The following is a 23672-nucleotide window of genomic DNA, read 5'->3' as shown; positions in this document are numbered from 1 at the left end:
TCACCTTAGCTGGGACGGACAGCCTGTCAAGCATACGGTGGTGTTTAACCAACAGTTCAGACATGTTATGTTTGATTTTTCTGAGCTCATCCTGAATGCCTGAATAGTCCTCCTTTCCACAATTCCGACTCTGAATACTGCGTCTATTACTTGTTCGAGATTGTGTCCTTGGAGACTTTGTGCTGTACCTGTCCATCTTGGTTGAAGTAGAGTGCTGATCACTCATGTAATTCGGTTCTCACCCCACAGGATGGCAAGAAAACCGCTCTGATACCACTGAAATAACCCCAACGGAATTATTGACTCTTTAAGCACCAAAAATCTTTAAAACTTCAACGGTTAGGTATTTCGTCAAACAGTTAGCCAACAAGCTATGTTGCCACTGTACTAACTCTTACTATATGGGTTATTCAAAAATAATAATGAACTGAGACAATTTGTCAAACGCTTGTTATGCAACCTTCAGTTTGGTATTATTCCCAATAGGATTCACCAAATAATATAGATGCAACAATAGGTAACAATACCATCGATATTCAAGGAAACATTTTTAATTACAAAGATTCTCAATGTCTAATCACAAATACAATAGAACAGACCTGGACGGAATTGGAACAATATCAAAACCTCAAATTGCCGCCTCCATGAAATTTGCCGAGTCTGTTCAAAGTACTCCACATCTAGTTGGAAACGTAGAAACTGATGCCGCCAACTGATCCCAACGGCTGTCCTGACCAAACTTGGCTGAAATTCTCTACGAGGGATCCATTCCTCCTTCCCTAGGGAACATATCTTCTCTCGCCCTTTTAGCAATCTACAAGAATTCCCTCACTGGTAATGTTCCCAAAGCTCTCGGCCTACTTCCCCCGCCTTACCCAACTCAGCATCTCATATAATTATCTCACAGGTTCCCTTCCGACAGAGCTTGGGAATCTTACAGTTTTACAGCTTGCACGAGTGAGGGAGAATTCCTTAATCGGAAATATCCCGGTCGAGTTCGGTCGACTAAAATTCCTTCAACTATTTCAAGCGGAACACAATAACTTCAGCGGGAGGATTCCAATGGAGCTGGGCAACTGTTCGTCCTTAGGCCTTGTCAGACTTCAGGGCAATTGAAGCTAAGCGGGGAAATACCCCCACAGCTGGGTCGATTACGCTTCCCAGCGGAACTCAATTTGGAGAAAAATCAACTGTCGGGAAAGATACCAGGATCCCTTTCAAACTATACCAATTTTTAGGATCTGTCCCTCGGCTACAATCTGCTATCTGGCAACATCCCCCCCTGCTATCGCAAGCCTGCGCAATATTGTTCATTCATTTTCACTGCCCTGTAATATGCTACATGGAAACATTCCGGCAGAAATAGGCGGCATGCAACTGGTTACCGTAATTGACCTCGCCGGCAATCATTTAGGCGGCGACATCTCGGACAGCCTTGGAAATTGCGTGCAGCTGCTGCAACTGAACCTCTCGAACAATCAGTTCAATGGTCACTTATTACTCTTACGGATTTGGATCTCTCTCTCAACAATTTATCTGGTCCCATACCAAGTTACCTTGGCGACATGGAAACACTTCGTTTTCTGAATGTTTCTTATAACCATCTATCTGGACCTATTCCCAACAGGGGCGTCTTCAAAAACTGGTCGGCCAGCTCTTTCGTTGGGAATCCAGATCTTTGGATTCCAAAATTCCCGAAATCTTCAGCTCACTCCACTAGCGATCTTCAATGTTCAGGGAGGAAGTCTTATTTCAATCAAATGTTACTATGCTTGACTGGATATGTTTGAGAACGGGTAATAATTTTCGGCCCTGTCTACAGAATTGTTTGATCAATGATGTGCTACCTTTAATTCCTCCAAACTTGGGGTTAATGCTTTGGGAATTCTCTTGAACTCTGCAATAATTTGTGGAAACATTGATTAACTCTATCCTTGTTGATCAACCAATGAATAAGGATTTGCTTGACGCTAATTGATTCCACTCTCGTTGATCCTTCAATGAACCGTGATGTCGGAACCACAAAATTGGCCTTAAGTCACAGATAATTGCCCTGATGAAATGACTGAATGTCACCTCCAATCTGCAATAATTCGGATGATATTTCACACCCTCAAAATTGCGTACCGATTGAGAGTTATCGTTCTCAATGGCCAACTGTGACAATTGTAGAAACCCTAGGTTCCACAATGCACTTGTGATTAAATCACAATCTGAAAATCAAAGAGAGATAATCAACTGCCTTCATTCGAATGGAGCCCCGGGGTGCCTATTTATTCTTTTCTCTCCACCTTCTCCAGAGACTTCTAGAACATTTTTGATCTTATCTCATAAGTGACTTTATTAAATATTTTCCAAGTCACTTTATTAAATACAAGGTTATCTTTTAATATTTATTTATTTAATTAAAATAATTAATTAGTTGTCTTTGGACAACCAGTATTAATTAAATTAATTAAATCGAACTGTCACCAAAAAATTTGGGGACATGACACTTGATTTAGTCTCCATTGCTGACATTGTAATCCTCAAACCAGTTAGTGCCTGCAACAAACAATAGGCCAAGCCAACATTAACTTGAGGACTGTAATCCACCATTCTCATATCAGACCGCACAGTCTTGGTGGGTTTTATATTCCTGGTAACGTTGTGACTCAGACTACTTTCCCTGGCAAGCCTGTGCCCCACATGTCCATCTGGATACACTATACCATTCACATTCTATTCAATTCGGCACTCTATTTGTGCATAAGTCGATCTCAAATCAGCTCAACATTTGCTTCAGCGTGTAGATCAATACTCAATGCAGGCTCTTCCTTCATTGATCTAATAACATTTGCATGACCATGAAATTTGGCCTAATTGTGAGCCCCTTTTGCAGTCATCATGACAAGGCACGCTTCGGATCCTCTTTACCACATTTGCAGCATGGCTCTGATACCATGTTGATTTTCCAAGGATCGCTGCAAAAGTAATAGCACTGCCATAATGTCTGGTATGTGTGTTCCAAATGGCAGCGACCTCTTATTTATAATTAATATAATAAAAAATATAATCATAGTTTTATATATATATATATATATATATAAAATATAATCATAGTTTTATATATATATGTATATATATGTGTGTGTATATATATCATTATTATATTAATTTCTCTCACATAATAAACTTATATCTCATATATAATTATATGTAGCCATAGTTTTATCCAACTGAAGCTACCAAACATCAACAAGAGGAATGTGTCTAGCTAGGAAACATAAAGATGGAATGTCGGGGACACTAGCACAAGTGGTCCTATCTAAGAGGACAGGAGTGTATTCTTGGGTATCCGAAACAAACTATGGTCAGGAATAGGGTATGAGGTTTATTTTGTAATTGCTTAACATGTTATAAAGGATGAATGGTTAGAAAACAAGAAAACAGTTCCATTTCCATGCATCTCACATACTTACTACGATTAGGTCTTCCTCTTCCTATTGTTTCTAAATTTTTTTCTTGGGTATTAGTGTTCCTATGTTGAGCTTGATTGAGGCCCTTGATTGGTATTAGGTTGGAGATTAGGCTCAGCTTCTTCATAAGTAACGCTCTCACTTTTCCTCAAAGCTGCAATTCCAATTTCAATTTATCCTGTCTTTGTGTTAGAATGTTGCCCAATCCTACTAAATGTTTTAACACTTGCAATTCAAGGTTTGGATTTTGAAGAAGCCCAGGGCAAATAATAGTTCTAACCATGGTGCTAGATTTGTTTTGCCTAAAAGGAGATCAAGAATTGGGGTACTGTTGGAAATTTTATAATTGTCTTTGTTTTGCTGATTCTCACCGATTGACTCTTTTTGAGGAGGTTGACTTGTTGGATTGGTTCTCCCTATATCAAGCATCAACACTGTTTGTGGAGTGTAAAGCACTATAGGTCAGAGTGGGAACAAAGGGAGGTGGGGTGGAGAGAAGAGAAAACTTGGAAAAGGAATAGCAAACAAAACATTGACGAAGGTTCATGTTGGGATCATTAAATATTTGTCATCATGAAATTGAAACATGTGATTTCTTTAGGTCAAGCTAGAGCAAGCTCAAAGAGGCCAAATAACAACTGTTTATTAGCAAGTTTGCAGCAGGTGTGGTTGTTGAGGATCAATAGGAAGAGCCAGTGGTGGTTGTCCATGCCCAGTCCTTCATTCAGAGCCATTTCAAGGGACCTGTTGGACCTCTGTGCCTCTGACTTGCTTGATAAGAGTGTTTGACAACACTTTAGGTTGTCCTAGATAATGAAAAATCTTTGGGCCCTACAGAAACTTGTGCATATGTGCGAAAATGGTTTTGCCTAAAAAAAGCTCATTTCAGTTTTTTTAATGCATGTCTTGACAGAAATGAAAAATGTTGAACTCAACCAAAACTAAAGAAAGTAAATTTTGAGCTAGATGTAAAAAAAAGGATGGTAAGTAAAATTTATTACTATCATTGTATTTCTTTTCAAAATGCAGATGTTTATATGATGTAACTAAAATGATAGTTTTATCATTACACATGGAACAAATACTGCACTGTGCTTTTTGAAAATATCAAAACAATGCATAATTCATGAGATTGAATTTTACATTTGAATACATCAAGCTGTATAAAAGCCATTTTGCAGTTCAACAACCCAAACCACCATACAGGGAACTATTTCTGTACAACTAACCACTAATAAACATAATGCTAATATTTCTCTAGTTACCAATTATGCTAACTTAAAAGCTAACAACTTGTTAGATTAGGTGAAAAACTAATCTCCCAAGAACACCTGCATGCATAACCCTGTCACATGGATGAAGCAAAGAACAGAGGCAAGGAAAAATCAAGGAGGCCAAAAAGCCAGATCCATCTTATGGACATGCAAAGAGCAATATCTCATATAATCCAATAAGTGAATATTTAAAATACAAAGAAGTGAATCCTTATAAAGGAATCACGAAACCCGAAAAGGGAAACTAAAGCCTAAAAAAGCTAGGGTTGCACAATATAATTAATAAAATATTAATTATATGCACTTACAAGATAGCTTAAGAAAACTAGAGTAATTGGCAACTTAATTAATTAAATCAAAGTGATTTAATTAATAAGTTAGAACAAATAATTACTCTAACACCCCCCCTTAAGCGAAGCTTGGGAGGAAGCTAACCTAGCACAGCTATGAAAGAGAATTGGGTCCCGGCAACAGGGCCAGATCAGGTACCCAATCACAACAAAATCTCTATAAAGAGGAGAAATAGAGAAAACCACATGGGAAAAACCCTACTCCAAAAAGAGATAGAAAAGAATGTTCCAGAAGAAGGAACAAAGAGATCAAAAGAGAATCATTGAAGCATGAAGAAGTTGCAAAGCTTTGTCAAAAGTAACTGCTGATCTGAAAGACCTCCACTGAAATAGAACCTGACCAGGTAGAGAAGACTATAATCTGCATCGAATCAGGAGGCACACAAAGGCAATCAACTGAACTCGAAGATACAGATGGCATGAAACACCAAAGCCTGAAGAGCTGATCAATCGAACCAAGGAAGCATGAGAGACAACAGAAGAACCCCCCCTAATGCAGACAAGGGTGAGGTGACAGGCACCTGAAAAAGTGGGCCAAAAGAACTGCATGTCAAGGAACCACGATCAAGATGCACAAAATAGTACATGTGTGTGTACTGAGGTGATCAATCTCAGACACGTCATGAGGCTAATGTCACGGAAGGGACACTCACTAGACAAAGGAAGATGGCAAACAAAGGCAAAAACATCAACCCCCCATGGCACTTTATCAAAGTAGTGCATGTACAATAAGGCACAAGATATAATGAATCCCAAGAATACAGTAATCTGTATGAGTGTCCTCAGATGACACTACTCGAATCAGAAGGCAAACAAAGGCAAACAACTGAAACGAAAATACAGATGTAGTATGGCACTTTATCTCAGTGCGTTGCATAAAAATGCTTACAATGAATATCAACAATGATCAGAAAAGACATAAGGCTGAAACAACAGAAGGTAACACCCAAAACGAAGCAACTGAAGCAACAAAATCGATCTCCGGACCTGAAACAAACAGGATATCCACTAGAATGCTAAAACGCAAAAGATTGAATAGGATGTGCCTGGAATAGAATCTGGAACAACAACTAGCATCACTGGAAAGAGCACAGAAAGAGCTTTCCAGTGATATAAAGAAGTCCAAGATTAGAGATCGAAAGCTCAAGATACGCCTCCCGGAGTGCAAAATAGAACATCCGGCTTTGACTGCCATAACAGGCAACCAAACTGCATCAAAACCCAAAAACACCTATATTAGCATCTCCGTCTCGGAACCAGCTTTCCGACGCATTTTTCGAATTGAAAAAATACGTCCGTATGCTCAAGTTACGGAGAAAAAACCTCTAGGGCCTCTGAAAATGCAAAAAATTATTTTTTTTTAATAAAAAAAAATAATAAAAAAACAAAAACAAAAAACTCCAAAAAAAAAAAATCTCCTCCGCCGGCGGAGCGGCGGCCGAGCGGCGGGAGGGAGGAGAGTCGCCGCGGGGCGGAGCTACGGCGGTGCCTGTCAACGGTGACCGCTAGCGGCTCCGCTGCGGTTAATTAACCGCCGGCGGCTTAAACAGCCGAAATAAGATTTTTTTTTTGCAATTTTTTTTGATATTTCCGCCTCGAACTGCGTGCGGGGGCCGTATGGCCTTGTCGGGCAAAAAATTTTTGCCTCCCAGACCAACGGTGTCCAAAATGGACAAATTTTATATGGATTCTGACTGCAAACGGCCTTCCGGATCCAATGGAAGTGTCCGTTTGAGCCCAAAGTGCCCCAAATTTTTTTTTTTTTGCAATAAGTGCAAAAAAGTTGTTCGTACGGCCTCCCACTGCTCCGAAAAACGTAGCTTCTGAAATGCTTCAACAAACCACGAACAGCGAGCAGCAAGCTAGCTCTAATACCATGTTAGATTAGGTGAAAAACTAATCTCCCAAGAACACCTGCATGCATAACCCTGTCACATGGATGAAGCAAAGAACAGAGGCAAGGAAAAATCAAGGAGGCCAAAAAGCCAGATCCATCTTATGGACATGCAAAGAGCAATATCTCATATAATCCAATAAGTGAATATTTAAAATACAAAGAGGTGAATCCTTATAAAGGAATCACGAAACCCGAAAAGGGAAACTAAAGCCTAAAAAAGCTAGGGTTGCACAATATAATTAATAAAATATTAATTATATGCACCTACAAGATAGCTTAAGAAAACTAGAGTAATTGGCAACTTAATTAATTAAATCAAAGTGATTTAATTAATAAGTTAGAACAAATAATTACTCTAACACAACTTACTACCAAAGGTGTAATATTTCTAACGTTCCCCTTGGTTATACCACTTAAACAAAGGTAGGAACTCTAATGTTGGACTGGGGCAAACAGAGCAACCCAGAACGTCAGACACCATTTAAGGACACACCTAACCAAACATATCAATGGTTGCCTTTACAGTCCATTGATACTTGTGAATCAAAACACACTCGCAATCCCCAAGTACAACACTCCTCTTTTGAATTGAAACATACTTTAGACCAGTACTTATTGACAATTCAATTCTTAATCTGTGAATGAAGACATGCTTTGAATCCACAACAACACTCCACCAATGAACTTGGATGTACTTTGCATCTATTTTTACAACCTCCACCAGTGAACTAAGACATCCTTTGTATATGCAAGTATAAAATTAGGGAATTTGTTCCCTCCTGAAATGAACAAAGGTAACGCTTCCTTTCTCACATGAAAAACCTCTTTGATCCAAAGGGAGACAAAGATTTGTTGACTCACACACAGTGTTCTTAATATGTGACTAAGAAGGCTATCAGAGATTGGAATTTGCTTCCATGCGCTTGGTGAATCATCCGACCTTATTTTTGATTTTTTACTTAGATCTGAAATCTGGCAACAAAAAATTCCTCATTTTTTACACTTGCTGTCGTTTTCAACTTCTGTCTCATGTTCAACTTGTAGCTTTCATTTTTCATGGTGCATGTGATAATGAGATAGAAATGGTAGGTAATATGGTAATCTGTGTGAGATGAGGTAATTGAAACTTAGCAGCCTTGTTTCTCTTAAATTTTCAAAATGTATGCAACTTCAGATTTTCTGTTTGATGCAAAATTTACAACTTGCCAATCCTTTTCTAATATGGCAGATTTTTTTTTTTCCTTTTTTCTGAATTTGAATGCAAACAAATGACTTTTTCTCAATCTTTCCACTTACATAAGGTTGAAAAATACAGGATCAACTTCAAATGCAAACTTAAACAATATTTCATGGTTCTTTTTCACTTGGGGGTGTTTTGGTATCTAAAAGATGTAATAAACACAGTTATTACAGGACCTAATGTAGGGATTGACAAAGTGAACTGATTCAAATGTGACGATTGAGGTTTTTGGCAATGGCAATAGATAGAGTTCCATTGATTTGTGAATGGATGCCCCAGGGTACGACTGAAGAATTCGTATCACAATTGAATATTCAAGAAAGGTAATTTGTTAAGGAAAAAACTGTTTCAATGAAGGTTGGACATACAGGACTAGGAATGCCTGTTCAATACAGGGATGGGAAAATGATAATGTTGCAGGCTGTTCTGGCAAAAGTAAGTGGTTCAGACAGTTTTGAAATGCATAAATCTGAATTGAATAGGGTTTTTGGTTCTAGAACAACAGGATTTGGTTGGACTGTCAGTTCTTGGTAAGATTTGTAGCTATGGGATGATAAAGTTTTGTTTGGCAGCCGTTGAGAGTGCAAAACGAGCTAAACACAAAGGATAATAATTGGAAAACACACAAAGTCAGTGTTAATCTAACAATTCTAGTATAAACAATGAAGAATTTAAATCTAATTAATTGAACTAAGAAGGCAAGAAAAATCTATACCTAAAGTAAACAGATGCAGGTTATGAATTAACAAATGGAGTGGTCTCTATTATCTTCAGATTGAACCTGAATCGATTTTTTATATGAGCAGCCAATCCAAGAAGTTCTTAAGGTTGAATGAGCAAGATGATTATGAAAACCAATCAACAAAAAACTGATGCTAGAAATGGAGTCATAGGGTTTGGGCCGTATTCCTGCAATTTTCATACTCAAAATTAAAGAAATGAAGGGATTTAGAATGGAGAGTAGTGGTGTTTGGAGGATTTACAGTGATCAAAACCTAGGTAGAAGCCTTGCCTAGAAAAAAAGCAGATTTGGCTTTATAATTTCTGCCAATTTGGAACCCTACAAAATTGTTGCTGCAGTCTTGCAATTATTGTGCTTTTTTTAAAAGCATCATTATGGTTATACAACCACTAGTTGTGTGATAGTGGTGGTATCAGCAGAATGGCAAAAATGCAAATACATATATCATGAAAAAGATAAAGAAAAAATAGGAAAATAAGGAGTTTAAACTATGCTAGACAAGCTAAGGAGTTTGATTGTTAGGATGACCATAGGAAAAGGGATCTTGTTAGCTTCTTATGCCAGAGGCTATTTTAGAGACTCATCATTCATTGTACTTGAAATGTTGGCTTGTATGGTTCGGGCACTTACATATTTGCCCCCTTAGAGTAGGCATGTTGCAATTATTAGGCAAATATTTCTTTCCAAACTAAGGTGGGGTTTTGGGATATTGACTCATACTTACCTTAGAGGGCTTGCACTTAACCCAACAAATCACACAACAAAATCAAGTGCAAATATAATAATCATTGAGCGAATCTCAAATCACTAGATAAATGAGGGATTATAGTTTTAATGTGGTTTAACATACTATTTGTTTAATCTTTTGCTTCACATCCATCCAGATCTTGCAAATAAAAAATAAATGAATTTAAATGTAGCATCATTGTATGTTTGGCAAATAGACTACTTATAACGAAAGACAAGAAGGCTTAACCATTTTTGCGGCGCTTAGGTCATTGTTGAGTAAGATTTAACTGAATAAAATGAATTAAAACCAAGTAATCTTAACAACTTTGACAATAAATATGCCATAAGAAGCAATTTTCACAACATAGGAAATTTTGCACAACAAGAGAAAACTACTATATTTTGTAAACAAGGGATGATGAGGGAAATCAAAAGACACTAAGCACAACTATAAACAAGAAAAAATGCAATGGAAGCTAAAATTGCCAAAATAAATATTGTCATGACAAAAATAAAATTGTTGCAAACATAAAAATGTTGCTAGAAATTAGGAACATTATCAGATCAAACAAGCCAAGAAAAGCTAGAGTCCTAATCTACTGAGGACTTAGGGTAGGGTTGAACATGCATATGGTTTCAAAATTTAATGCTAGCTTGCATGTTTTGAGACATCAAATTGCTCAAGCAAAAAAATTGTGCACTTACACTTATTGATAGAGATTGGATAAATTGCTAGTTGGTTTTGACTTACTAAGTGAAAGGTGATTTCATATGGTGTCACTATCCTGGTTATGCACTTGGATTGCTTGGAACTTAGTTTAATTTCATACCTACCTATTTCTACATCAACACATGAACTACTTCTAAACATGAAATTCAACAAATTGACATGATATGCAACAGCTCTTGACCTTCTTAAAATTTCTTGACTTGTCAAAACTAGTCAAGCAACAATTTTGTAACCATCCCTAGACTTTGGGATTTAGGGATGCTAGGTGTTCAAGGGTGGGGATGATTCAAGAATATAGGGAAAATAGTGGACAAAAGATTGATTTTAGTCCATACAAACATTTGCAAAGAGCAAAAAGTATGTTTTAATACACTAGCATCTTGTACACTTAGATCAAAGATGGCTACTAACCAAAGGAAATAGGGAAACCATATCAAAAAAATCCACCTAAATTGTGCATATGATAAAAGGTGTTTAGCTTATGACATTGAGGTGCTTCTTCTTTTCCTTGTTTTTGTTTTTTATTCTGACCTTTGAAGTCTAGCCATGTGCAACCTTTAAGGTTCAAGAGCTCATGATTGGAGGTCAAACCTAGGCAAGTAAGGGCTCTTCTTGCCCCCAGCCTTGCCTCCACACCTAGGCAAATCAATGGGCTCACCATTGAATGCCAAGGAAGATGGGAAGAAGGAATGAAGTGGAAAAATTAGGTTATGCCCCCAACTCTAATCCCACACAACTATAAAGATGCAAGGGCTCACCACTGAAGGTTAACTAGGTGAACATTTCATTGTTAATTATGTTTGAGGAATTTTGAATGGGTTTCTGCAGTCTATTTTATGGGTTTTGTGGTTGTTCTCCTTCAATACCACATGCCTACACTCCAGTAAATCCTTAGCTAAGGTTGAAACACTTAACATTTCTTTCTTCCATTCATTTTCACTACTTTCACTACTGCTGTTTCATGTTGTTTTGCGAAATAATATTATGAGTGTAAACTCAAAATAGAAAAAAAGAAAATCAAGCATTTCTTCATTGAACTTTTGAAAAATATCAGAAAAAACAATTGAAATAATTTCTTACTGTTTCTACTGCTCTTGCTGTCTTACCACTTACTGCCCACTAATGCTGATTTCTCTAGTTGTCAAACCTTGCTTCAAATAATTTTTTTCCAACTTGGTTGCAAATATTGTTTGGCATTTAGAAATGAACTAGAACAAAAGAGGTAGGCTTCTTTTTGTTCAAATAAGGCTAAGTGTGGTGTGGGGGCCCACAAAAAAAAAGTTTCTTGATTTTGGAATTTAAAAATTGTTGTGTGGATGATTGATTGTCCCAATTTAGGGCTAAGTGTGGTGTGGGAACTTACACAGAAGAATATTAAAATAATTGATTTACAATTTTGGACATAAAAAAACATGGACCACTTGCCATGGAGATGGTTGATCATACCTCAGATGGCTGGGGTTTATTTTCAGGATTGGATGGCTGGGTGATGTTTAAAACTTTAAAAGACATGCTTGCATCCTTTGTATGTGAATGACAAAAAGCTTAGGGATGTGTCCCTGATATGTGAATGACAAAAAAGATTCTTGGGGAACATAGGTAATATTTGTCATTATCATTGTATCTATGAAAGGACTCAGGAAGAATATGAGAATTATCAACTAATCCGGTGAGGATGGCAGTACAACTATACTGGATTTAATAAATCTCAGCAAAGAAATACACTAGAAAAAAAACTAGAAATGTAGAAGAGGAGGAGAAAGTGGAACAACGAAGAGTTACAATGCATTAGCAGAGTCGTGCTTTAGTGAGGTCTACATGTTGAATTTGGAGGACTTCTGGCAGCATGACCTTGCGCAAACAGAACATCTGATCTCCATCCCAAGTACTCCATATATAAACATAGAAGCCCTAATATTACAAGAATCGTTTCTAAAATGATGGGCTCAATACCATGAGCCAAAGTCAAGTTGAATTGACCCACATTTAACCTATGTGCTCCATTCCAAAAGTAACTCCTCCCAACATAGAAAGTAACTCCTCGGTTGTCCCCTAAGACCAAGGGGTCCAATGTAACTTTTTTACACATAATGTGGGTACAATACTTTTCAATTACACACCTTTTACAAACTGTGATAAACAGTTGTTCAAAGACACTATTCCTAATCACTAGTAACTCCCTATTCAATGATTGTTTTAATCGTCATAAGACCAATGTCATATGGCAGAGTACCAACAATGGAATATCAAGTGTTCATCCAAGATAGACATCCTTTTCTCTGTGGACACATTATTTTGCAATATTACAAATATAAATTAATTGAATGATTCACAACGTGTACAAGATCTAGTTTCTTAGCCCCAACAACATGTATGCATGAATAGACCAGAGTGCTATGTATAGACCCATTAAATGTATTTCACTCAGTTTTTGCCACCGATTGTTTAGTTTTAGAATTTTGCAATGATCTGTTTGATTATCCGAATTTAAGATTCCATGAATAATGTTATATTTGTGAATATCTGTGTAGTTGTGCTTAACACTGTTATGTAGTATACTATATAGAAGACTCTGCTTTTTGTTTGCTCTTTCACTCAAGGTGCACACCTTACAGATTCTTTGTTTTCAAGCAGTATTTGAGAGGGTTCTACCAGTTTCAATGTATAGTTTGTTCTTCTCTTCACAATCATGTTTTTTCTCTTGAGACTGGTAACTTGCGTGTATTTGTGCTTAAAAATATCACTAATACAAGCTCTTTAGGTTTGTTAGCATTGATAATATTTTATGTGTTAGGTCATGACTGATTTTATTTATAGGTGATTCTGCCCATCTTCATTCATTTTATGGTGGGAAAGTTAAAGAGAGTGTGTTTTATCCCATATTTTATTGAATTTACTTTACATATTCTTTGTTTGCATGCTTTTTCCGGTCTGTATATGAGTTCCACGGCATAGTTTGTATGGGTTGGTTATTTGTTTAGTACTCATGACCCTGTCTTTGCAATTTATCTTTTCTGTGTCTATTATTAGTCTAGAGATTAGTAGATATTATTAACTAACCAGTGCTTGAATTTACAACAACCATATGATGACTTGCACACATGGTGAATTTAGGGGGTGAGGATTTTGTAACCTCACTAGAGCTCAAGCTTGTGCTGGGAACATATCAACAACCATGATCAAAATAACTGACAACTTTTTTTTCATTTTTATAATTTTCAGGTAGCTTCTGGTCAAACAGATACAGAGTTGAATACAGAAAATGCAGATGGTTTTGTGAATATTAAATCGGCTCCATTTTCACATGGAAATTTAAATGAAGACGTTGAAGGTAATTGTATGAGTTCTGCGTGGAACACTGATGATAAAGACTGGGTTTTATGTCCAGTCTGTGGAAAGAGCATACAAGGAAGACACATTATCATAAATGAACATCTTGGTATGGGATTCATTATTTACTGTATAGTCATGCTTATGTTTCATAGATACCTTGTAGTAGGACACTGCTATTGCATGAGAGCAGAAAGGAAAGTAGTTTTTAAATGCCCATCATTGTGTCAATATTCAATTTGTGTTCATCTATCATTTAATACACACCCTTGATATGAGTGACCATGATGGCATTCACTCTAGATAAAATACTTCATGGGATTTGTTTTTAAATATCTAAATGACAAAACGTTAAAAGGAGGTAGAGGATTAACCTACCTCAGACAATAATTACCACAAAATACAAACTATTCAGGAAATTGTTAATCTTCTTTTTCATTTGCTACCATTTTATTTCAGTGGAGTAAAAAATTTTCTAGAGACTTGGGGTTGCCAATGGTTGGAAATGGTTTGGGAGATGAATGGTTGAAGTTGTAACTTGTTACTATTAAATCTTGGTTAGGGCAGAGCAGTCTCATGTTTGTACTGATCAAGAATTCCGACAGAGTTCTTACAAACACAATAAAAACTTGGAATGATTGGTTTGTTTTTGATGAAGTTATTTGGGGGTTCTATTGGGATCCTCTCTAAATGGAGCACGCTTTAGATTCCTTACCATACACGTGCACATTGGAAGGTATACCGTATCTTCTTGGTATGATTAAGGTGTTGGACCTAGTAAGTTCTTCACCTAGGTCTTAATCAAACGTTATTGATGTGACCTTTTCACACATAACCTCATTGCAAATGGGGACCCCTCTACTTTTCAGTTCGCTTGGCACTTTTTTGGATTTGTTTCTTGGTAGTTTTGGGACCAGTCTCCTAAAGTTCCTCATGTTCCAAGTAGGAAGTGATGAATTTGGCTCCCCACCTTTCAATATTTTGAATTTGAAAGCTTTTCTAATTGAGAATTGTGATTTTAGATGAGAATTGAGTTGAAAGCCCTTTCAAAGATGAGCAGTGAAATTTTGGGTCCTTTGGTGAAGTTTCGATTTTTTAGAGATTTATATTTTTAGTAAGTCTTAGATTGGCTTAATTTCAAGTTTTGAAGTGGTTCCTATTTTTTAAGGTTTCCTACTTTTTAGGGATGTCTATTTTTAGTAAGCCTCAGGTTGCCCTAATTCTACTTTCAAATGAACTTTCTATTTTTTAGTAGGTTGGTTGAAGACAGGTTGGGAATTAGAAAATGGATATTCAGAAACATGATCAAAAGGGCAGCCCAAAAAGCATTAAGAGGTGGAAAAAGTTCAAAAATTGAAAAAAGCACTAAAATGGGGCCAGTGCTCAATGCATTGCTCATTTCTATGAAAGTGTGAGGATGGTACAATAGGGAGACATGTTCAATCGTTGGGTGAGCTCCAACGTCAAAGGCAATGTAGGGAAGTCGAGACAAGAGAGCATGAAAAGTGAGCTATTATGGCGAAGTGTTGGTTAAGCCCAACACTAGTAAGCGTGGAAATGAGATAATTGACGAAGTATGGAGGCATTCTGTCTACATGCCTATTGTGCGCCCAAATAGGGAAGTTAGAAATTAAATAGAAAGGTGTGAAACATGGAAGCAAACGACTAAGTGTTGAACTAACATGAAATGGCTAAGTGTTGATTAAAATGATAGAGAGGATGTAATGTGCAAACATGACTTAAGTTTGTGTGAAAGGAAGAAGGTGAAAGTGTTAAAAAATGACTATAGAATTCATGTGTTCAAGGAATTCTTATGAAAGAAAAAAATCCTCCAGTACATGCAAAGTGTGGTCAAGGTACTAAAATGCCCAATGCATGGAATTTGTTTCAAAGTGTGAAAATTTCTCCACAAAGTGCTGATTATAGGAGGCCAAGAAATTTGTTTGAAATAGAAAAATCCACTACACTGTCTCATACACACCCAAGAGCACATGAACTATGCCAAGGAACTTTTTCCAAGGCTTTAAATTTTTTTTTTTCTTACCTTAGATGCATTGAAAGATGTGGTTTCCACATACTCGGGAAATCTGTTCAAATTTCTCCACAAACATACTTTCCTAAGGGAAGGAAGGGGTTTTAAGACCAAAGTTCCCAGTCTCGGACTTGGCAAGGCCAACTCGACTCATGACTTGACAAAATAGCTCGCCAAAGACTCAACAAAGTGAAATAAAAACCCTTGAAATTTAGAGATTTTAAGGATCTAAAACTTGTTTCATGCACCCATTATGAATAAAGCTTAAAGACACAATAACATCATCAATTATGTTAAACTACTTGATTGCTGCAAACGTAATAGCGCTCCCTGTGTGTAGTATATGTGTTTCAAATGCAACAATCTCCCTTGTATTGATATTGGGAATGAGATAGAGAGAGAAAGGGACATGTCTATTCATTATGGTGCGATTAATATAATAATAATTGATAATTTAATTATATATAAATAATATTAATTTCTCCTAATAGTATTTTAGGCTTATATTTATATATAAATAATATCTCACATAAGATATATATATCTTCAATATTTTAGTCTTAAAGGATTTATTTAACAAAAGCTACAAAACATCAACACTCCCTCTTAGCTAGGGAGTATAAACACAAGATAGATATTACACCATTGGTAATATTAGGAATTACAAATTTTAAGGATATCTTTGATAAGAAAATCTCCATCATTTTAATATTGATTTTGATATCATGAGTATTGACCTCCTGAATATCAACAACACGTGATATTCACCAAATATTCTGAGTAATGGTCTAGAGAATATCGACACATGATATTCACCAAGTACTTAATAAAAAGGTAATGGCCTTTTGAATATCACATTACATGATATTCACCAAGTACTTTTGATATATCTATATAGACAACTCATAGACCGTCAATTGAATGACATCTAACACTTAGTTGCTGATTTACAAGACATAATCTATCATGATCTACTTAGATATTGACCATGTGACATCCATCATGATAGAAGGTTAGACTATTGTAAGATTGTCACCTTACTATAGTAACCATAAACAAACATCAATGAAAGATTGTCACCTTCCATGATGTTTCCACAAAGTTATGCAGTAACTTACATGACATTCATTGTGAACATTTCCCAGAGGGTAGAACAAAGGCTTTCACCTCAAACTTCTTTCTCGTATAGAAGAATGCATTAAGGTACATTTAAGGAAATCATTGATGTTGAGGCTCCCTCTCTGTGAGGGCTTCGATCATAACTCCAAGCTTGTCTTCAATAATGTACAAACATCACTCTGGCAGAAGGCTTGGAGAAAATATCGGTTGTTAGATCTTCAGTGATAACTCTGAATGAATAGCATTCCAAATATCCATCCATGGTTTAGGCATTCACATAAAGGCCCTTCAGTCTAAACACATGGAACTTCATCTCATGAATCATAGTCCTCTGACTGCTATAGTTTCCTGATCATTAGAGAGTCCATCTCAACATGGTCTATTCCTTTTGAATAAATATGATAAAGATCTCAAGGGTCAACTCAAGCACATCCTCTATCTACTCCCTTTGTCATGGAAATATACCTTGATTCATAGTAACATGAGTGAATGTACTAAACTTTGGATTTATCCTCAAGCTTGGCAACACTCGACATTAGGATAATTTGGTCCCCTTCTGAAGCTTCAAGTACATGCATCGACTTCCTTACTTCTTTGTTCAAGGTTTCTTCTAATGAAATGTCAGGCTCCTTTTTATAGAAGGATACTCATATTCCCAATCGTACAAGATATCTTGCTCCAACAGCCTCACTCTATCTAGCATAATCAACATATTATTACGAAGTAATTGGTAAAAATCTTGCTTGTTATTAACAAAGACCGAAAGGTCATTATATACAAAAGAATAAAACAATGTTTCCTTAGGAAATGATCGTAAATAATAGAATCATTCTATTCTAACAGAGAAGGCTAAAAAAGCTAAAGCTAAGTAATGCTAACTAGATATCTACAATAGAGTACCATTAACTAATAATAGACGATTATCTATTATCATAATACCCTCCTTGAATGGTTAATCAATCTAGAACACCAAGTTGTCCTTTGAATTTGACAAACTTATCAGGATCAAGAGGCTTGGTGAGAATATCTGCAGTCTGATCTGTGGTAGGAACATACTGCAAGTCTATAGTCCCGTCTTCAACTAGATGTCGCATGTAATGACAGTGAACATCCAAATGCTTGGTTCGTTCATGGAAGATTGGATTTCGTGCTAAGTTGATAATGCCTTCATTATCAACAAACAAAGTAGTCGGTCCTGCTGGTGAGATTTGCATATCCCCAACCATCCGACGAAGCCAAACAATTTAACATCCTATCTTAACAGTCCCTCTATATTCGACCTCTGTAAAGGAGAGAGAAACTCCCTGCTGCTTCTTACTGGTCCATGTGACTGCACCGGGTCCCAAATTGAACACATCCAGAAGTTGACTTTTTATCATCAACATAGCCCGCCTAATTTGAATTTGTGAACCCACTGAGTTTACGATTAGAACTTCGAGAGTACAAAAGTCCATAATCGGAAGTGCCCTTCACATAATGAAGCACACGCTTTGCTGCCATCCAATGATCAACCTTAGGAGCTGTCATAAAGCGTGAGATATAGCTGATTGCGAAGCTGATGTCAGGCCTAGTAGCAGAGAGGTAGATGAGGTTGTCTACTAGTTGCCTGTATGTAGTATCATCAATAGAAGGAGAATTAGACTTTGCAGATAACTTGAGACCTTTCTCCATAGGTGTAGATGTAGGCTTGCAATCTCGTATATAAAATTTGTCTAATAGGGCCCTCGCATATTTGGACTAAGAGATGAATATACCAGAAGACACTTGCCAAACTTCAACACTTAGGCAATAATGCATGAGCCCAAGGTCAATCATATCAAAAGATTGGGATAAATTTTATTTGATTTGCTGAATTAGAGATGCCAAACTGCCAATGATGATCAAATCATCCACATAAATAACTAGAAGGATGATGTCACTGTCAGTAGTCTTGATGTATAGATTTGAGTTTGAAGAACTTCTCTTGAAGCCTTGATTACTGAGGCACTTATCAATTTTTATGTACCATGTCTGAGGGGCCTGCTTCAAGCCATAGAGAGCTTTTACCAATTTGAGAACCTGATGGTCTTTACCAGCAACCTTGAAACCAAGAGGCTGCGTTATGTAAACCTCTTCATGGAGATCATCATTCAGGAAAGCACTCTCGACGTCCATCTGATGGACCTTCTAGCCAAACTGTGCTACTATGGCTAGGACTAATTTGATGGTGCTCATCTTTGTAGTAGGAGTAAAGGTCTCCTCATAATCAATGCCTTGACGCTAAGAAAAGCCCTTTGCCATTACATGGGCTTTGTACTTATCCAAAGTACCATCCGATTTGTATTTGATGTTGTAAACCCATTTGCAGCGAATGGGTTTCTTCCCTGGTGGAAGATCAGAAAGGACCCAGGTGTTCTTTAGCAGGCTCTGGTGTTCAAATGTCATGGTTTGTTCCCACTTTGGAATTCCTTTAGCCTCAAAAAATGTTTGAGGTTCAAACACACTATGAATGTTGGCCATGAGAGCAAAGTTAATAGACTTTGTAGGTTTGCTCTTTTTTCAAGCAATTCTCCCATCAATGAGCTCATCATCACAAAGATCAACAAGTGTCTTAGCCCACCACTCAGGCCAGAGAGGAGAATGACCAACATTAGTATCAGGAGATGCTTGGTGATTGGGTTCCTCATTAGAAGAATCTGGACTAAATTGAGGCGTAGCAGCTACAAATCAAGGTGATCTTGCAAGAGAAGCCGAAGGTATTTGTACAGGGATCAGTAGTATAACTGGAGTTGTAGGAGCTACTAGAGCTCTCCCATTAGGTGGACCTAATGGAAGCCGAACTCCCAAATCATGAACCTTTATAGGCTGGTCTGCTGGATCAGGAATAGGAGTAACATGCATGAATGGTCCTCGCTGCTCATCAAAGACTACATCACTACTGTAGATGTGATGAGATGTCTCAACATCGATCAGGTGGTAGGCTTTGTGAAGACTACTGTATCTAGCAAGCATGAGTTTCTGACTCTTGGTATCCAACTTGGTTTGTGACGCATTGGGGATCCAAACAAAAGCAAGAGAGCCAAAAATTGATTCTGGGCTTGCGATCTGACTAGGCCTGGTTGGTGTTTTAAAATGCTACAGGTTTCAAATTACCCTGATGAGAATATGGTACATCTAGGGGCAGCTAACTCCCATCTTTAACATACTATTTCAGACATTGGGTCAACTATAAGGCTAGACCCTTCTTCTACTTCAGGCTCTGCAAAACTTAGGCGGGTGGACCTCAGATTCAATTAATATGGTACCAGTGCTAAGCATATTCCTAAATCTAACAAAGCAGATAACAACCCTTAATTCTCCTATTAACTCATGCAATGACATAGCTCTGCAGTAGCTAAATGCAAGATAATGTAATTCATAAGCTGAGTGAGGGTTAGACTTTTTAGCTCTTCAACATGAAAGGGGAAAACATTTGATTAATGATGTTGATTTAAGCAAAACCCCAAATATGTAGCAGTAAGAACTAAATGATCCTATAACTGATCAGTGCCTAATCCATTGGGCAATTTCATGAATTCAATACATACATTTGTGATATCCAGGACATATTTCATACACCCAGACATAAGATCTATCCTATCACTTAGTGAATCAGACATCGGTGTTCATCAAGACCTCATTTTCATGTAATATCCTTCTCAAATAACTAGCAATTTTGTCAAACACATCAACCATTTACTTGGCCCTTTGTTCCAACAACAAAACATATCTGACATACAACCTTAAAGGGATGCAAATGGATCTTAGCTCTTTGTTCCTAGACCACATAAGACTACAGATTACTAAGATAGGAGACGAGAATCAGAATGAAACTAATGAAATTCTTGCTCATTTGTATTCATTTCCTTGAAACAATACAATCAAATGCATGAAATCAAAACATGAAAACACCTAACATATTAGAACTAGCTATATTATCTTTCCTACTGCTATTCATACAAGAGAAATTGCTAAAGAAAATGTGGTGTCACAGTAATGAAAACATGTCAAAACTGGGACCTTGGTTTCACAGATCTGAGTTAACCCTAGATTGGAACACACATGGTATCACAGCAATGACTCATTTAAAAAAAAAAAATTGGAACCAACCCCTTCAATGGATGAGAGAAAGAGAGATATAGACAAGAAGTGAATTCTTGGATTTGATCTGAAGATGACATGTGTCCACTTGAAATTCCCTCCGTTGTTGTTGCAAAACCTCTTTTTTCTCTCTCCCTTTTGCTCTGATTTGGTTTTCATTAATATTCTGTAACTGACTTGAAACATCTCTGCTGAATGATGAAAACTTTTGTGTCACCAAAAATCTGAACTGCGTCATGAAATGATGGTAGAAATTTGGGTTTAAACTGAATGAAGGTGACCAAATTCGACCCTAATTGCATTTTTACCATGTTTTACCCACATTTAGCTCATTACGATGCTAGAAAATAGTTTTGAACTTCTTCACTTGAATACAGTTGCAAGTTGGGAATCTGGGAGAAAACCTTGAATAACTTGAATAGACTGCTTCCTGTGCAAAAACAAACTCCATAATCGGAAAGTTTGTCTTCTCCTGGCTCTGGCGATATATAATATCGCTATATTTGCCTCTCAGAAACCCCTTGAAAGTCGATTTGAAAAACAATGCCTCCTTGTTATAACTATCTAGTCTGCACTTCTAATTTTCAAAAATTAAAAATATTCTAAGTTTACACTTTAGGATAAACCATTCTAGATTTAAAAGCCTACATGTCCACCTTTTTTGAAAAAACATTTTAAAAATGACATTTTAAAATTATTTTCTTTTTTGCTTCACCCTTCAATTTTGAGGTCAAACCTAATTTGACCAGCTGCCACGTGGAAGCCTCCGATTGGCCCGCTTGTATAGTCACCATCCACATCATTTCTGAGCGGGGCCCACTGACACGTGTCAGCTAGGCGCTTCCGTGCATTATAGTCAACAACTACTGATTGTGCAAGCAAGGAAGCGCCGTTGCGACACGTGTCCCCTGTGCCACATTAGCACCTCGAATCTTGTGCCAGGCTGGAGCCTCTTACCACTTGTCACTTCAGACTCATTCAACAGATGCCATGTGTCACTCTCTTATTTGTTCGGACATCCACATCATTGTTGATGAACTCTACCACCTCACCACCAGCTCGGGCCCACTGCCATGTGGCGCCCAGGCGCTTGCCCGCATTATTTAACTTTTGCGCATCTTCGTGAAGTGGGGAAGCGTCGGTCGTTGATTTCGTCCATGTGGCTTCATCCTGTGCATCAGGTACCATGTCATCATGCGAGCACTTTGGTTTACAATTATTATGTCATTGCCTCCAGCTGGCTGTCCACGGGCCCCACGTTGCAAGTTTCTCTTGCCTCAAAAGGTGTGTCATGTTAACACTATGTTATTGCACAAAGGCGTATTTAAACATTTAAAAGCTTCCAATACGGGCAATGTGGGATTTAAAACCTCTCATAGTTTTCCCTCTCATTGCGAACTTCAGGCGTCTTCATTTGATGTGGTCTCCCTTGTGGCTTGTTTCTCTGTTAAGACAGTCTTCAAACCTTTAAATCATCAAGCTCCTGCAAATATTGTGAAGGCTGCTGCGTGGGGTTCCTTTTGACGTGGAACTCTCTCAAAAGGCAGTTCCTCCTCTGCTCCACACGTTGCCTTGTCTTCAAACGTTTTCCTCCAGCGGCTTTGACTACGTGGATCTCTTACCTCTGCTGCCTTTTGTGTTGGGATTGACCCCTCAGCTTCTCCTTTGCATACAACGACTTATGCTTTCAACATCTGGCGTCTTCTTTATTGGACGGGAGTGCTTTGTTATCTAGCAACTTCCTCCATGTCTATGCGTGGGTCTCTGACTGCTCTTAAACTCATGTGGGTTCTCCTTTTAAAATGGCCCCTTTTGTGGGCTTCCTTGCCCATCTTGGCGTGAACATTGCCCCTGCCGCTGAGGAAATTGCTCCTCTTGTGAGCCATATTTTTCTTCAAACTGTGGACTCCCTTGTTGATGCTTGTGTTCTCTCCCAATCTCAATGTGCCGCCTCCTCTCATGCGTTTTCCTCCATTTAGCTGGCGGCTTTTTGAAGTTTTCTTTCTCTTTGCTTTATTTCCAAATACCCAGGCATATTGTTTAGCCTGTTCGGCAAGCTTTGCCAACTCGTTTTTGCCAAAATAAAACATTAGAAAATTTCCCAATTTCTTAACCCCTTGTGTCTCCTTTAATGTGGTATTCCTCTTGATTTGGAGTGAGCTCTTCTTTGTCTGCTTGCTGCCGCCTTTTCTTGCTGCTTCACATGGTGGCTTCCTCATTAACCAATTCGATTGTGAAGATGGAAGGCTTTCAATCATCCTTGAGCTGTCCACGTTCAGAACATAACTATCATCACTCACAAAGCTCAAGCATCCACCTTTTTGTGCATCTTTCTCCCTCCTGCTCTTCTTTTGAAAGCTTTATATCACCATCTTCAGGCATCTCAGCTTCTGCCTGTTCTCTTTCATCCCTCTCAAACTTCTTGTCACTTATTTAAAAGAACTTGCCTAAACATAACTCTTTCATTGTCTCTATAGAACTCGGGCAATTTAGCAGCAAGTTGAACACAAAATTTTGCATACATTTCATAAAATGTTGGTTCCATCAATGCTTTGTCAAATATTTGAGATATTACACCTGTAAGGTAGACTGCAGAATCGATATTGGCTTCTTGGACCAACAAAAAGAGAGTCTCAAAATTTTGGGGTGTCA

At 37.6% G+C, this 23672-nt stretch overlaps 1 protein-coding gene across 3 annotated transcripts in view; it reads left to right on the top strand.

Moving 5' to 3' along the window:
• LOC149580306 (zinc ion binding/nucleic acid binding/hydrolase) overlaps positions 1-23672 on the top strand; it is a 155450-nt gene that overhangs the window by 11609 nt on the left and 120169 nt on the right. For 2 of the 3 annotated variants that reach the window (XM_089790281.1, XM_089790286.1), the window contains one exon: positions 13643-13859. In XM_089790281.1, coding sequence (XP_089646407.1) covers positions 13643-13859 — 217 coding nt within the window. Of the gene's footprint in view, positions 1-13642; positions 13860-23672 lie in introns of those variants that run through there. The other variant, XM_089790284.1, reaches the window with a different exon arrangement.

The sequence above is a fragment of the Cupressus sempervirens genome, chromosome 1 (assembly GCF_028749045.1).
Source record: "Cupressus sempervirens isolate cs-2001-9-10 chromosome 1, ASM2874904v1, whole genome shotgun sequence".
In the NCBI taxonomy this organism is placed as follows: Eukaryota; Viridiplantae; Streptophyta; class Pinopsida; order Cupressales; family Cupressaceae; genus Cupressus; species Cupressus sempervirens.
Note: the sequence above shows the minus strand (reverse complement) of the source record. Positions and strands in the feature narration are given on the sequence as shown.